This window comes from Panthera tigris, chromosome C1 (assembly GCF_018350195.1).
Source record: "Panthera tigris isolate Pti1 chromosome C1, P.tigris_Pti1_mat1.1, whole genome shotgun sequence".
Classification (NCBI taxonomy): Eukaryota; Metazoa; Chordata; class Mammalia; order Carnivora; family Felidae; genus Panthera; species Panthera tigris.
In genome coordinates, this window is record NC_056667.1 from 177382936 (window position 1) to 177400003 (window position 17068).

The window sequence follows — 17068 nt, forward strand, 5'->3', positions numbered from 1 at the left end:
ATCCCACCATTTAAGTTGCAGTATAATAACTTTACTACTAATTCCCTTCTTTTTCTAAACTGCCAGCTGTGTTTCTCTTTAATTATATTTAAAAATAACACCTACTTTCAAAGACAACCACATCCAAGCTGCTATTATGGTTGTCTTTTGAGCAACTGAATAAGTCCTCAACATTGTAAACTCTCCAACCCTTAAAATCTCAAAAGGCATCGCAAAGCTCGGAGGGTTGAGAAAAGATGACGCTCTCTAGCTCAACATATTTTTTCACCAAGTTTCCACCAATCCCACTAATCTCGATGTGTCAGAAATTCTACTTGCCAAAGGTCATGTTTTTCTGTTAGTGCTATGGTCTCCGGAGAGGACAGTCAGTGTATCTGGAATGACTCTTGTCCTAATGTAGTGCTTCCAAAATCGAGAAATTTCTCAATTTTGCCAGGAACAAATATGTGCAGAGCACATCAATTTTACACAGAAGCCATCATAAAAATGGGTTTCCTCTTTAACTGATTTCATAATAATGAGTTTTCTGTTTGTGGCCTTTACCCAAAGAAGGTAATGACAAAACAGCCACCGATTCAGCCAAACTATGGGATTAAGGAGTGAGAAAAGCAGCTGGAAAATGAGAAAATTGGGGGAAAGATTAAGGTTATAAGAAATATTTAATTAGGACTGGATTCAGCTTAAATGATCCATCTGTAGAACAGGTTTTTGGAAGCATCAGACCTTATTTAAAATCCGGTTAGTTCCCCTTTTATTCTTCTCAAAGAGATCAGCAAGGAATACAAAACTAAAAGATTTTTCAGAACCCGTTTACTAACTGACAAGCTCTGGAATAATTCTTTTGGTTTGACTCATTGAGCCAGGATGCTAACATTATTTAAACATTGTTTTCTATTTATTCCTGGATTTTTCTCTATTCCAGAGTTATAACAACTGTGTAATTTACCAGAGAAAATGAAATTGCTCTTTGTTAAGTACACATGGAAAATCATATGCTACAATATGTATTGAACATTTAGTATGGTGAAAAAAAAGCTATATTTTCAAATCCAAGTTTGAAACCAATTCTGTGCAATTTGGCATGCACTGTGGCATACAGAGGGATTCCTATGTGTTGGTAACAAGTGAAATTTTCTGCTTGCTTAAAAATATCAAAACAGAAGAAGGACATCCTAAATAAAACCCCAAATAAGAAGTACCTTAAGAGAAAAAAATGGATTAGACTATAGCAAAACCTAGAGTATCTGTTCAATAAAGGACCACAGACAATGTCCCTCAGATAGGTAGCAAACTGACAGATCTAAGACAAACAAGAGATACTTTAGAAAATATACCACAGATTCCTGCAAATCAACAGCCACCAGACAAAAGAACGTTATCTCTTTTCTTCCCCACTTCCTCCCTTACTTCAACACAGTGCATTCTCAACACAGATCTTACAAAATCACCAGTCAGATCACAGCTTCCAGTTCACTCACAGAAAGAACCAAACCTTGTAGGAAGGTCTACAGGCTCAACCCCACCTCCTTCCCTCAACTCCAAGCACCTTCTCCCCTGCTTTAGTTCAACTAGCATCCTTGATCTTCTTGGATCACCCAAGTACACTTTGCACTTATCCTGGAATGCCCTCCCTTTGCTTATCTGCACAGTTTGCTCCTTCATTTCCTCCTTATCTTTGTCCAGCCCTTCGGGATCATCCCGTGCTAATTAGCAGCACCCCTCCCCCAACCTTTCCTTATCCCATTTTTCCCTCTACACAGAAGTCATTACCATGTGACAATCTATATTTTCCCTTGTTTATTTGTTTACTGTTTGGGTCTCTTCACAAGAAATAAGCTCTACGAGATCAGAAATTTTGCCTGTTTTTTCCCTTTGTTTTAAATTTTAAAGATCATAAAGGAGGCCAGGGTGCAATATTCACATTTTCCCCTTCTCAGCTATTGGGGAGTGTTGCATACAGACAGCTCATTGCCGAGTCTCTTTCCTGGTCTATTGTGCAGAAGAAGAGAGCCACCTGGCCCAAGGCAACACTCCTTCTTTGGGGTTGCCCACATCAGTGGGTATCAATGGAGGGATGTGAAGGTCAGCCCCATTTGTTGTGATTCAGTACAATTAATAGGGGCCCTCCCATCTTAAGAGCTCTGTAGGAACATTGCTGTGGCTTTTTTTAAACTGCACCAGTTCAGCTTCTCCCTCTGCCCAGTCCTACTTTCCTCCCTTGCACAGATGTTGATCCTGAGACTACTACTCAGTAAACTTTGAATGCACAGATCTCAACTCAAGGTCTACTTCTTCGGAAACCCTGCCAGGATCACAGATGAAGAAACTAAAAACAGAGTCTAAGTAACCTGCCCATGGTCACAATGCTAGAAAGTGGTGGAGATGGGATCAAACCTACAGACTCTAAATCCAGAACCTGTGTGTGTATGTATGTATGTATGTATGTATTCTTTTTAATGTTTATTTATTTATTTTGAGAGAGAGAAAGAGAGAGAGAGCATAAGCGCTGGAGGGGCAGACAGAAAGAGAGAGAGAGAATCCCAAGCAGGCTCCGTGCTGTCAGTGTACAGCCTGACACGGGGCTTGAACTCATGAACCATGAGATCATGACCTGAGCTGAAATCAAGGATTGAACGCTTAACCAACTGAGCCATGCAGGCAACCCCAGAACCTGTGTTTTTAATCATTACTTCCTGCTGCTGCTACACAATATCCATACTGCCCCCTACCACCAACAGTAATTTAAAGTATACTGAATACCTTACAGTGAATACTTAGGGAACAAAAAGGAATGGGATTAGGGATGGGGGATGAAGGAGAAAATGAATAGAGGAGAATAAGTGGCAATCATAATGTGCCATGGACTTGGAGTATGATTAACTTAGATAACAGACAACAAAAACCCATAGTCGTTTGGGTACTACATTGAATAGAACAGATGAATTCAGAAATAAAAATGGGAGTGAGAAGGGAGTAAGAAGATGGGATAATGAAATCATATATGAGTATTGATAGCATTTATGATTTACATAAACCACAGAATATGGGGTCTGGTGTAGTTGTTATAAACAGCTACCGCAAGAGGTATAGTTGTGCCACTATAGTTTCCTTCATTCTTGGAGTTCAAGGACTGACTTGGTTATCATATGCACCGTTTTTGGGTTTGAGGATAAGCTGTTTATCCTTCATGGTCATCATTCACACATCCAAAGGCTATTATTGTGGATAAATAAATTAATGTTATTTTAGTGCTTTTTACAAACCATGGAATGTTTTACAAATAATTATAAGGGCACCTGGGTGGCTCAGTCAGTTAAGCCTCAGACTCCTGATTTTGACTCAGGTCATGATCTCCCAGTCCGTGAGATTGAGCCCTACATCAGGCTCTGTGCTGACACCATGGAGCCTGACTGGGATTCTCTCTCCCTCTCTCCCTCCCCTGCTCAGACATCCTCTCTCTCAAAATAAATAAAAAATAAATTTAAAAAACCCAAATAATTATGTATTAAGTATCAGCATCCTTAAAGATTTATCTAAGTATGCTCTGATATCAAGTGGAACTATAATCAAATCTTTCCACCTATTTTAAAAGAATTTCTAAGAAGCTCAAGTCTTGGAAAAACTTCTCAATGCTTGGAACTCTAATGTACATTCTTCCTTGTAAGTGTACTGAATTCTTTATATTGTGAATCAATCTCATTTCTTCTTTTTTGGTTTTCTGTGGAGGCAATATGCCTGCCATTTTAGTTTCAAGAGCAATTATTTACTGTTCTGAAATTTTAAACATTATTCCTCATTTCTTGTCTATCTTGCGTAAGTCCAGTTCCTCTGACATCAACCCTAATTTTACTTCCCCTGAAGGTATGGAGCAAGCTGCCTCTTCCAAATACTGAAAACTGTGATGGGATTCGTGGGGTTCTTCTCATTATCTCAGCATCAATACTTTAAACCGTGGATTTAAAAATAACTGATTAAAAGATTCAAACTTCTAATTAAACTCTTCAGAGAAATTATATTCTTAGAATAAATGGGAATAAAGAGCAAAGGTAATATATATTCTTTTAATTTCATTTTTAATTTTTTGGAGTTCAAAGTTCCTTGCATTAGTTTGTTATAATCATTTTTCCTATAAGTAGATATTATTCTCTTTTACTGATAAGATAAATGATTCTCCAAGGAGACGAGGGTAAAAATCAAATAGGCAGCCTTCGAGCCAATTAAAAATTTAGAATACATATCTTCTGATTTGTAATCCAAAGCATTTCTATCACCCTACACACAATGACTGCATTTCTTTTCCTAGTTTTTTTTTTTTTTTTAACCCATACAGATGATTCAGACAAAAGTTGGTACCATCCATTTCACATTCTCAAGCAATCTTCTCTAGAAATTCAGACAACTCTTACTATTCTACTGGGGTGAAAAGTTATTTTTATGTTTAAGATGGTAATCAGGTTGAAAACAAAGTATAGCCAAGTTGATAACAAAGGTTCCTTTCTCCTCCTTTTTCATTTTCCATCATTCTCACTTTGTTCCCTTCTTCTGTTTGCTTTCCGCATTTTTTCCAATTTTATTATCCATTACGTGTTCCTCATTCATTCTACCTCTATTTCATTACTCCATTGCAATATTGCTTTTCTTTGAGATGAAGGGAAAGCACAATGGATTGCAGCCCAGGAAAAGCTGGGATAAGATTTCAGTTGCAGTTCAGATGGCTATACGCCCATCTCCAGGCAAAAGAGCAGCTCTCAGGCATAGGACAGCTAAAGTGAGGCAAGTTTCCACTTTCTCCCCCTGTGTATTGCCCTGAAAGAATCTCAGCCCTTGCATACATGGTAGAATTTCTTTATTGAATCAGTATTTAAGCTGAAGCTGCTTACAAGTGATGCCCGTCAGATTTTGGCTGTCATGGAGAAAATGCATGGTGAGGCATATTGTGTTTGCTGGAACTTGACCATGACAGTGAAGTAGAGAAGACACAAATCGAGGTCAGGAAAGGGAATGTGTACAGGAACACAGAAGAGAAAAATTTCTTCGCCTTACACAAGAACATTTTATGGAATGAATATTCAACTCCTTGTTATTTACAGTATATTTAACATTTTATTTCTGCAGGGAATTATTTTTCTTTTGATAATTAGAATCATAATTTTTCCCATTGTGTGCTAAGAAGAGAATTTACATGTAATCTCCTTTTGAGAAAAAAAAAAAAAAAAAAAAAAAAAAAAAAAAAAACCTGTGTCATATTCATTGTTACAGCTGCAGAAACCTTGCCACAATTCCTAGGTTCTGTCAGGCTTGTTCAACTAAATTCCTGAGTATCCTCAAATTCATATTAGAAACATAACGATTTTTAAAAAACAATTTTTAAGTTCTCAAACTTTTTACAATACTGTTTCCCCATTTTTGGCAATCCACATTAATCAGAAATAGCAGCCTAGGGTCTAAAATTTGTTGCACTGTAAACACCTCTTGTTCAACCCAAAATGTATATAAAGTAAACATCCTAATTTTAGACATCTGAGTAATACCATACAAAGTTAATTTTCACAGGGCAACTTTACATTAAATAAAAATATATCATAACTGGTTTCATACAGTAAAGTTATCTCAACAATTGCCTGGATATTAAAAATCAGTCTTGATACTAGTCATGGATGTAAACTTGATTTGTTACTATACATATCTGATATCCATCTATTAACTAATTTTTTTGAAGCTAGGTAATTATATAAGTTGTATAAATAAGCCCAGTGCTTCATTTTACCTCACAAAATGAAAATATACCCAATTGTATCTAACCTTAGAAACATTTGATTTCTACAGATATTATCATACAACTTCCCGTAAGATGTTATTAAAATTGACTTGTGGAGTTTTCAAGACCTATAGCAGGATAATACATTTATAATTCTTTTAATAGTTAAAATATTTTTAACCAGTTAAAAAACAATTTCACCAGAATTATTTTTTATTTCTAGAAATCTATCAAAAATCCAGTAAATCCAGAAATATTTTTAAGAGAATAAAGGAAAATATTCATGGCTTTGTCTTTATAATAGGACTAAAAGGCTTTGACAGAAAAGCAGGGGTTAAAAATTATTCTTTAACCACCCACACACCCCTGGATTTTAAGAGGAGGTTTCTTTAATACTTTTTTTCTTACTGCAGTATTTGTTGCTTAAGGAAGTCTGTGGGAGGATAAGATGTTATTATCCCTCCTACACACACCCGTTTTCTTATTTACAACATTAAATCTCCATATATATAAGTACTTGAAACGCCAACCCTTTTCTTTCAGCTATGTTCTTAAATTCTTTGGACTTTGGTCCACACGTTACCACACATTAACTTCCTATAGGACACATTTATAGTTAATTGTAGTTTATCCTGATTTTTTTTTTCAAGTGTGAGACTATCCAAAAAGTGTATTTGAGGTAGATGCATTTCCAACTTTTTGTCTGAAAACAGAATTCCATAAGCAGCAAGTCTTATGTTTAAAACAAATAATACAAAATTATTCCTTGCATTAGTCAGTTTTCTTGAACACTAAAAGGACACAGTCACTGGCATGGGAAAACCCAACCTTTAAGATTTGTATGCAGTGTTTCCTATTACACTGTAAGTTACTTTTATAAATGAACGCATATTTGCAGATCATGTTGGAGATTAGTAAACATGTTTTACCTAAGTAAAGTTAGCCCTTTGAACTGTTTCATCTGAATAAATAGATCAATAGTTAAAATTTTCAAAATTCCCTATAAAATATATACTAATGTAATGAAACCTTTATATCGCTTTCATATTGTGGTAAAAATGTTCCCTCAAATGTAGTAAATGACAGATATGCCCTTGTGCAAATGGGTTAAACTTAAATTATTTTAAGATAATTAGTTCTAACCTTCATTGCTAATATAAAATTCATTAATTTAAAAAATACAGGAAAATCTTAAAAAAATAAAAATTTATGTATTTTGAAGTGATTTTGGATTTGGAGGTTTCATGATATCATTTATAATAGCTACACATACAACGTGTTTTTGCAAATAAATCTGTTCACTTCTCTATTCAGATCAATGCATTCCAGGTGGGAATTATATTAGCTTTTGTTAAAAGAAATTAGAAAAATAACCATTAACCATACAAAGTGCTTGCAAATATGTCCCAATTATTAACTAAATACACATTATTGAGAATATATCCTATGGAGACCTGTTAGAACAATCACTAGCTAGGATTGATGGATTAACCAAACAATCACAGGTAATTTAATCACTTCTGGTTAATTCAAAGGAAACGGATTCTGGCTCCTTTGATGCTTGGTAACAGGAACTCTGACAGAATACAGAGGCAAGACTATCTTCTTTAATAGCAGGGGTAGTGAATCAAATATATTTTATGTACAATCCAATGGATATGTGGATTGGAATTGTTCAGGTTACCCTAAACTAGCTCTTTAGGTTTAATTAACTCAGCTCTTTTGGTACCTTGTAGTAGAGTAAAAAAATTAAAGAAAATTAAAACTATTAGTATTTCAGAGCAAAGTAAGACAAAGACTAGAAAAAAAAAGTAATTTAGTTTAAAAAAATGTTTGGTCTTTGATTTAAAAAAATAGTTTTCACAGAGTAAATACTCAATACCACAACTTTCAGAACAACAACTATTGAAAAAAAGAGTACAACTCACAATTAAATGGGTTATATGTCCTTTCCTTTTTATAAAACAATTATCTTTTAAGAAGTTGCTTTGTTTTTTTTTTTCCTCAAAGTTACTATAAAGCACAAATAATTGAAAGGAAGAGTAAAAAGCAAAAAGGAGGTGAAAATAAGAAAAGGAGAGTGGTTTCTAAAGAATGTACAAAATTCAAGTTATAAACATCATATTCACGGCATCGAAATTATTTCCTAAAACATACTACCTTATTTAGATCACTGGATAACGCACTGAACCAAAGATCTCAATACGGACTGAAACAAGGAAGAGTGATGTCGACCTCACTTCCACATGCATGAGCTAATTACAATGAATGAAAGCTGGAATCCACCATCAGAAACATAAACCATGTCTTCTTAAGAAATAAATTAAAATGAAGAAATGATGTGTGATACGATAGGGGACTCAAATGGAAAAAAGTATATTGTGGCATTTTAAAAGAAAGACCAATGAAGATTTTCTGTGGTCCAGTTTTTGTTTTTAAATTTTTTCTTAACATTTATTCATTTTTGAGAGACAGAGTGTGATTGGGGGAGGGGCAGAGACGTGGGAGTCACAGAGTCTGAAGCAGGCTCCAGGCTCCGAGCTGTCAACACAGAGCCCAACGCGGGCTAGAACTCATGGACCCCACAAGATCATGACTTGAACTGCAGTCAGCCACTTAACCGACTGAGCCAACCAGGCGTCCCGAGTTTGTTGTTTTTAAAGATGTTAAAAAATTAACAAGACTTGTTGCGTGAACAGTGGAACAGTCGAAACTCAATGTAATTATCTGCAAAAGTAGGTAATCTATATATAAAGACTAAATATAGCTGGGAAATAAACAGAATTTTGCATACGAACTACTTCCTTCCAAAAGCAACACTTTTAAAACTGATTAATTCCTTAATATTCTAATGGTGAAATATCTACTCAAGCAACTTTTTCCTTTCTTTTTTTCTTTACCATTTAAGTTGTTCTAAGCTCTTCTTTCCAAATAATTAGAGAAGCTTTCTTAGGAACACTATATTAATCAGCCAGAGGGGCTGGCAGGAAAACAATTTCTTAGAAGTAGTGAGAGACTGTCCTAACATCAAATGACTGTTCAATGTCATGTGACATTAAATACATCTTAACGCTCTCATGGTACTAAATCTTGACTTCTGTTCAGTTTTAGCCTTTATGGGAAAAAGTGCTCTCCAATATTTTGCTGTAATTGTGTTCTCTGGGTAGTACTTAAACTAATAAGACTTTCATTACATAAAGCAACTTGATAAATCTTTGAAGTATTACCCAAACTAGACACTGTGATAAGTTAGATCTTTCTTGAACCCAAGGCCTTCTTTTCTTTATCTTTCATCAAATTCTGCATTTAAACACTAAAATTGACTTGGAATCATACATTTGATCATTTTATACAGCTTAAGCAAGGCCTCAAGAATGTATGTTTTTATACATTCTCTTTTTATTATTCTTATTGAAATTATACCTTTTTTTTTTTTTTCTTGTGCATAAAGGTGGAATTTTGTTTGGATTTCATTTGAAAAAACATTTTGGGATATTTACAATGAATATTCAATTCATAAATAAAGGCTTATTTGACATCAGGTCAAATTTAAAAGTTTCCACCTCTCTTTTGCATACTTCCTTAAACACATAATTTAATAATGAAGACACGTCTTACATTAGTAAAAATAATAGAGATTAATTTAGCCAAAGAAGTAAACCTAATATCTTATTTTCATGGGCTTATATTTTGTTTATCTTTTTTACCTTTTTTTATGAACTAAAGCTCCTTCAGTTTCAAATTATTGATGTAATAAATAAGATCTTGTTTACATGATAGTTATGTATGTGTTAATACCAATACCTGGTATTTTAGGGCAATATTATATATTTTAAAATCTCAATATTTAAGTAATTTCCTCATGAGTTCTTTCTGCCCTGCTAAATGTTCTTGGAGGCTTCCTTTAGGAATTTTTGAAATGCATATCTCTCTTAACGATAACTCAGGCACAAACGAATGAACAAGAAAGATTAGATGAGACGTTCTTAAGTATGATTCATAAATATATCAAAATATTTGCATGTATACACATTTATGTAATAAGTAGAATGATACTTTGTTTTCCCTTTTCCTAAAATGAAAAAGGTGAATTTGTATCAGACATCTGTAATGGCAAACACATAAGTTAATACCCATAAATAATATCTACAGGTAAGTCTTCAAATATATAAAAAGGTAACTCTTACCGCCATCTCCAGATCCTGATCCTGCATCTGGGGGAAAAAGAAATACTTTATTTTTGTTTGAAAACATATTCAAAAACTACTTATGACTTTATTTAGTTCATGTTTACTTTCTTCATTAAAACAATCATATAATGGAGAAAATTACTAATATTTAACCTGAAAATATATATTCACATCAATTTAATTTAATTTGTATAATATAACTTATAAAATAAATTCTGTATTATTTTCATTCTTTTTTTTTTTTTAATGTTTATTCATTTTTGAGACAGGGAGAGACAGAGCATGAACAAGGGAGGGTCAGAGAGAGGGAGACACAGAATACGAAGCAGGCTCCAGGCTCTGAGCTGTCAGCACAGAGCCTGACGCGGGGCTAGAACTCACGGACCGCAAGATCATGACCTGAGCCGAAGTTGGCCGCCCAACCGACTGAGCCACCCAGGCGCCCCTGTATTATTTTCATTCTTAAACTTTGTAAGAAAAACTATTATTTAGCTTTGATACAATTCCTAAAATGGACTATGTAAAATCTCTCATATTTTTATTTTAACCAGGATGAATTTGGTGCCATTAACTGAAAAAAAAAAAAAAAAAAAAAAAAGGAAAACAAAATGCTTATAAGAGTGAGATTCAGAAATTAAACAGGCTAAGACATGTGGCAAATAAACTCATAATTAAGGCATATTATTATACATCACATATACACAAAAAGAAAAAAAACAGTTTATAGATGATTATTTTTTCATGTAATTGCTAATATGTTTTCCAAATACCACAATTGTGGATGAGTTTATCTGCCACCAACTTCATCCTTTGTTTTTAAAATCAACAGAGGAGTGACTTTTGTCTTTGTGCTTAAAATTGGATACACCCTAAGTGATGCTGGCAGGAAAAAAAAAATGATACCCTGCCTTCGACATTTCTCTTTCTCCATCTCCCCTCCCTCCTACATAATTACAGTTGATCAAAGGTGTCAATTTCTGACAGCTCAGTTCCAAGGGACAGTCAGTTTTCTAGGTGGGAGTCAAGACCATTGAGTTTCCATCTGGTTCTATCTCTTAAATGTGGACATCATCTTCCTTTTGCCTCTCCACTCTTTTCATTCTAAAAAAATTTTTTTTAATGTTTACTTATTTTTGAGAGAGAGAGAGAGACACAGAGTACAAGCAGGGGAAGGGCAGAGAGAAAGGGAGACACAGAACCCAAAGCAGGCTCCAGGCTCCGAGCTGAGCTGTCAGCACAGAGCCCAACGCTCACTTGAACTCAAATACGGGAAGATCGTGACCTGAGACAAAGTGGGACGCTTAACCGACTGAGCCACCAAGGCGCTCCACTTCTTTTCATTCTAAATACATTTGGTTATGTATTTTTAATGTTAATACTGGGGATTAAGACTAATACTGGTATTCTTTGTCTGAAATGCCCTCATCTCACACGGAAATCTCAATGATTCAAGAACGATATCAAATGGCACTTCTGAAGGAGTAGTAGTTTAAATAATCAGCCTTGGTGGAGACTCATATTCACTAAATTCATAGAGTCTAACACTGTATGAAGTCAGAAAGCCAAGTCATTTATTAACTTGTGTCTTTAGCCCAGCAGAGTCTTTCCTTAAGGCAAGCTAACTGGTAAAACAATTTATAAGAAAAACCCTTCTTACTAAATGTATGACCAAGTAAGGATTTTAATCATATGCCTTCTCTGTTTAATGGTAACAGATCAACAAAGGCTGATGCATTCATCTCCATAGTAGAATAGTGCTGTCAACTGAACTGACAATCAGAACTCATGGCCCCGTCACTTTTGGATAGGACAGTGCTTGAATGGTCAATGTTTACATACTTTCACAGCTAAAATCTGAAGTAAATTTATTTGAATTAATTTTAAAGCTTAATTCAGTATTACTTATAACTATCAGAGCCTAACAGGTTGTTATATTATAACACGAATATATTCTATATGTTTTAGTTAAATGTGTACAGCTTCTTGTTTCTTCTGAAGACTGTAAACTTTTTAAAATCAAGAACCATGTCTTATTCGGCTTTTTATCCTTATAGTCACATAAGAGGAAATATGTAAAAGCTTATAGATTCAAATCTCCAAACATTACTCATTTGATAGCATAAGGAATGTTATGTAACCTTCTTAAGCTTATTTGTCCTCTATTCAATGAGTGTAGTAATGTCTATGTCGTTGGGTTGTTTTGAGGCTTACTGCATAATAGCATGTTTTAAATGCTTATCACTGTGCCTGGAACATAAAAATTAAGGTTTTGAGTAAACATCTTGCCTATTCATTTATAGGCTTTCTAATAAATACACATGGTTTGGGAAAAGAAAAAAATGGCAGCAGTATAGTGGCTTGTATTTCCCATGTATCTTCCTAAAAAGTCAAGGGACATGATCTTTAAGACAATTTTTGTTTTATTAGACCCAAACCAAGTAAGTAGGGAAGAAAGGAGGAGTAGATGGAAAAAATAACCACAGGCCTATGGCATCATTATGAAATAGTGATCTTTAAGACAATTTTTGTTTTATTAGACCCAAACCAAGTAAGTAGGGAAGAAAGGAGGAGTAGATGGAAAAAATAACCACAGGCCTATGGCATCATTATGAAATAGTGATGGAAAGTTTTGAGGCTTCTCTAATATAAAATAAGCCATCTTGGCAAACCAGAGACAAGTAGTCTACTAAATCCTTACTGATGAGACAAAAACACCTAAGAAGTCATGCTGTTGAACTTGAAAATTTGAACTCCTAGCCAATGCACTTCTTATAACACAAAAAATTGAGAGTGAGACTATTGAGCAGACTGCCTAATAGGAAACCATTTTTTGGACAAAAAAAAAAAAAAAAGATTTGTAGGTTCAATGAAATATAATAAAGTTATATCTTCTACTGCCTTTTATTCCTAGAGATCACAACTTGCCATCTCTATTCAGTGTCAAATAGCATTTTAAAAATAAATGGAAAATCTACAAAGAAGGAAAATTTCTTTTAGATCAAAAGTCAGAACTCTAATTTATTTACAGTCAGACCTGGTTAATCAAAATTACTTTGGTCCCTCCATCATTATTCAGATCAAAAACCTTTTAGGTTTTTAAGTCAATGGGAAACATTCAGCAAGATTGGCTTACTAATTAAATCCTACAGAAATCTAAGTATGCGAATCAGGTAGGTATGGATTACTCAATTGCGATTAAATTTTCTACTTGGCTCACTCTTTATTTTCATAGTATAAACAATACATTAGGAACTAGAATGTAAAGATTTGTGTGAATCAGGAGAATGTGCTTGCCTGAGCCTACAAGAAGTTGGAGGTTGGCAAGTAAGAAAGAAAGATTTTGGCACCAAATGTTCCTAGCCATACCATAACTTAATGATTCTTTATTATAACTGCCCACTGACTCTCATTTGGCTAGTCAGAGACAGACTGATAAGCTAAATGATCTTGAACAGATAAACCCTTTTCTCAGTACTCTCTGGTATTTGCCTCCAACATTCTTGGCTTCTAAGAGTCAGAGGTTCCATTTTTTCCCCCCTATTTGATTCGTCTTAACATATCATTTTAAATTTTCTCCATAGGTATGGCAGATTGATTTTTCATATTTAGTTTGCTCCCTGTCTTTCTTTCTGTTTCCCCCATCTCTACTATGATAGTACCATGCTGGCCCTCCTTCCTCCCTACTGGGGAAGCAAGTCCAATGCCTCTCACATGTTGCTGTCATTTTCATTCGTTACTTCTTAGATGAAGTGGCAATGATCTATTTGCTCTAGCAAATAAGAGGCAAGTGGGGCACCAGGAAGGACGTTCACATAATGAGGCAAAGAATCATATAACAGAAATGATTACTTAAAAACCAAAACCAAAACAAAAAAGCCTACATCATCATCTGTGAGTAATAATATCATTCTCTTCTGCTAGTTTTTAGGAACTTTACTAGTCACTGGTACAATGTGGAACACAATCAATTACTAGCCATCAACAGACTTAAGATAATCTTTTAAAGAATACAAGACTTTCTCCTTGCTCATTTACCATCCTGACCCAACCATCATACACATGACTTTGTACAAAGTTCCCCAGAATAGAAAAACACCTGTTATCTACAAAATACGTGTGATCTACCCAATAGTTGTTATCTTTCCATTAAAATAGACTTTTCCTGGCATGATTCTGTATTTTCACTTTTGAAGGAAGCTCATATTTTCTAGTGCTGCTGAGGTTACCCAAACTTTCACTTTTAAACCCAGATCTGCAAAACTGCCCTCTGGCAGATGACGCTATTGTTCAAAACAAACAAACCAACTTTATCCGTGCTTAGATAAGTTTCTCTATATTTGGCACATAGGCAGTAAATCTAGAGCTCTAATTATATTATTCAACTGTCTGCACTTCATTAAATAACATATGTATTAAAATCAACATCCTTATGGTAGATTTTCTCTTTCTTCCATAAGTGATTCGAAATGTAAACGAGGCAAAAATAAGAATAATGCATGCCTTGTGCAAAAGAATAAGAGGCTTATCCAGCCAGTATAGAGTCTGAATGATTTATCTGGAGATAACATAACAGGAAAAGCAAAGGTTCCCAAAGGTCTCGGGAGTCTTTAGGATCATATACATACCTGTGGCACATGATCCTTCAGACACCACAAGTATCTCACTCTGCTGTTTGCATGCAGCCTGTCGCAGGTAGCACTCATTCTGGTAACTCTCTCCATTGGAGCCACACACAGGCACATAGTCACTGTTGCACTGGGGAACACACAGATATAAGCATATGGTTACTACTGGAGTCTGCATACCTTTGAGACCTTGAACAGAAATAATCATTTGCAAAAGAAAGTACTTGTTTTCATTTTCAGTAATCCCCATCATTTCCATTAAGTCTTTGACCTTACAAGGGCATCATTCAAAGATACACAAAAGTAATGTCAAGTCGGGCCAATCAGTCATTTGATTCAGATGGGGGGCGAGGGGGAGAAAAAAAGCTTCTGAATTGATCAGGTAATTCCAACGAAGTGATTGGACAAGCAATTGTACAAAGATATTGCAAAAAATGTATCAACATTATTTAATACTGCTTTTCAGATATATGTCCATCTGGCTTGGTGGAAAGAATCAAAACACGCTACAACATTCACATTATTAAAAATAAGTAATGCCTATCCGTGTTTGGAGCAGAAGTATATAGCTGCAATACGAATGAAGTCAGTTACGCCTTACTATGTTTTTTCTCTGTTGAATTTTAATCTTCACACATTTCTAAATATTTGGGTAAGACATTTGGATTACTAATTCATTTGTCATGTATCTTTAGATCATCAGATATGGACAGATATAGTGCAAGAAAAAAAACAGCAAATGGAATACAAGGGAAAAATCGATAACTATTGAAGAAAAGTTTACTGATAAGTATGTAAAACATATATATGTAAACTTGATTGATTATTGAAAAGTATGACTATTAATATATATTTCATAAAAAGAAAAGTTCATTTTTAAAACAACCTCATTACAAAAAAGTACACATTTTACAATGTAAATGAGGCAACCTACAGGGTATACTCATTGTAATATAATCACACTCTAAGGCATTAGAGATATTTGGCTGTGTCCTATACCTGCTAATTACACTAGAGATGTGATTATCTCATGATTACTACTACTGATGCTTCACTGTTTAATTGTAACAAACATAATAACGACGATGATTACTTATAAATATCCACCATGCTAGAAACTAAGTAAAGCAAATCATACATACATATGCATGTGAAAACACTCTTCTGTTTCTAGTTCTTACTAAAAGATTTGGATTTCTCATGGCTGTAAGTACATACATAATTTTGTACATACAAAATTAACCAATGATCTGGTGAGGTGGCTAGGAAAGTTTTAATGTATATGATAATAAACCTGAAACGCTATCATAAGTTAAATTCGACTCAAAGATTTATGCCAAAAAAAAAGAACAGATTTTCAGTAAGGTTACGATCTTATAATAAAAAAACTGAAATTTATTTTTTTACTCTATTTTCTTAGAATATCTGTACTTTCTCCCTCTCAATCAACCATTTAACTCTTGCTCTTTTTGTTTATGTAACAATGGTTTAATCACCCTAGTAATTTATAAATAAAATGGGATAAATCAATGTTCTCTGAAATGAAAAGTCTTATTTTATGAGTCTTGCTCTGTATCTGTTACTGAAAAACTAAAATAGAACTTATTAATAGTGATACACTTTTCTCCCAATAGTAAGTCCAAATTGTATGACACTCATATTATGATCTCCATAATTGCTAACATGATGATTTAGGTATTAAATCACATCTATTTAGAAATTACTTACATGTGATTAAAATCATTTAAATATTTTAAATATGACATATTTTAGAAATCTGCACTTCTACAATTTCTAATCTACATATTCTGGAAGCTCTCTATGCAGTAATTCCTTTTCACAGTTATACTGTTGGCTTCCAGACTCAGTCTATCTATGTGATTATATTTTTTAATGATTTTTTTTAATGTTTATTTATTTTTGAAAGAAAGAGAAAGGGACAGAGAGAGAGGGTGACATAGAATCCAAAGCAGGCTCCAGGCTCTAGGCTGTCAGCACAGAGCCCGACTCGGGGCTCGAACTCACGGACCGCAAGATCATGACCTGAGCCAAAGTCAGATACTTAAGCGACTGAGCCACCCGGGCACCCCTATCCTATGTGATTATATTTAAACTTGATTAGAACCTTTTACTAATGAGGATATTTAAATAGGTATTCACTTCTGATCAGGTGATAACCTATATAAGGGCTGCCTTCCACAAGCTTTCTAAAATATATACGCATTTTTCAAAATGTTTTTATATTTTTGAGAGAGAGAGAGAGAGAGAGAGAGAGAGCAGGGGAGGGGCAGAGAGAGAGGGAGAGTCAGAATTCCAAGCAGGTTCCGCACTGTCAGTGCAGACCTTAACCAACCCACAAACAGTGAGATCATGACCTGAGCGGAAGTCAGATGCTTAACTGACTGAGTCATCCAGGTGCGCCAACATATGTGGATTTTTTAACTTACATCTCAGAATTGACCTACCATAGGTCAATCTTCCAGTGAGCAGAATTG

The 17068-nt window shown here is 34.6% G+C and overlaps 1 protein-coding gene across 5 annotated transcripts in view; it reads right to left on the reverse strand.

The window, feature by feature from the left end:
* The window catches only part of TMEFF2 (transmembrane protein with EGF like and two follistatin like domains 2), a 232276-nt gene that overhangs the window by 206668 nt on the left and 8540 nt on the right, over positions 1–17068 (reverse strand). For all 5 annotated transcript variants that reach the window (XR_006220864.1, XM_042994951.1, XM_042994949.1 and 2 more), the window contains exons 3-4: positions 14574–14703; positions 9946–9972 (exon numbers count right to left, since the gene is read on the reverse strand). Coding sequence is in view for 4 of the 5 variants with exons in the window: in XM_042994951.1 (XP_042850885.1) it covers positions 9946–9972; positions 14574–14703 (157 nt within the window). In the remaining variant the exon portion in view is untranslated. The remainder of the gene's footprint in view (positions 1–9945; positions 9973–14573; positions 14704–17068) is intronic.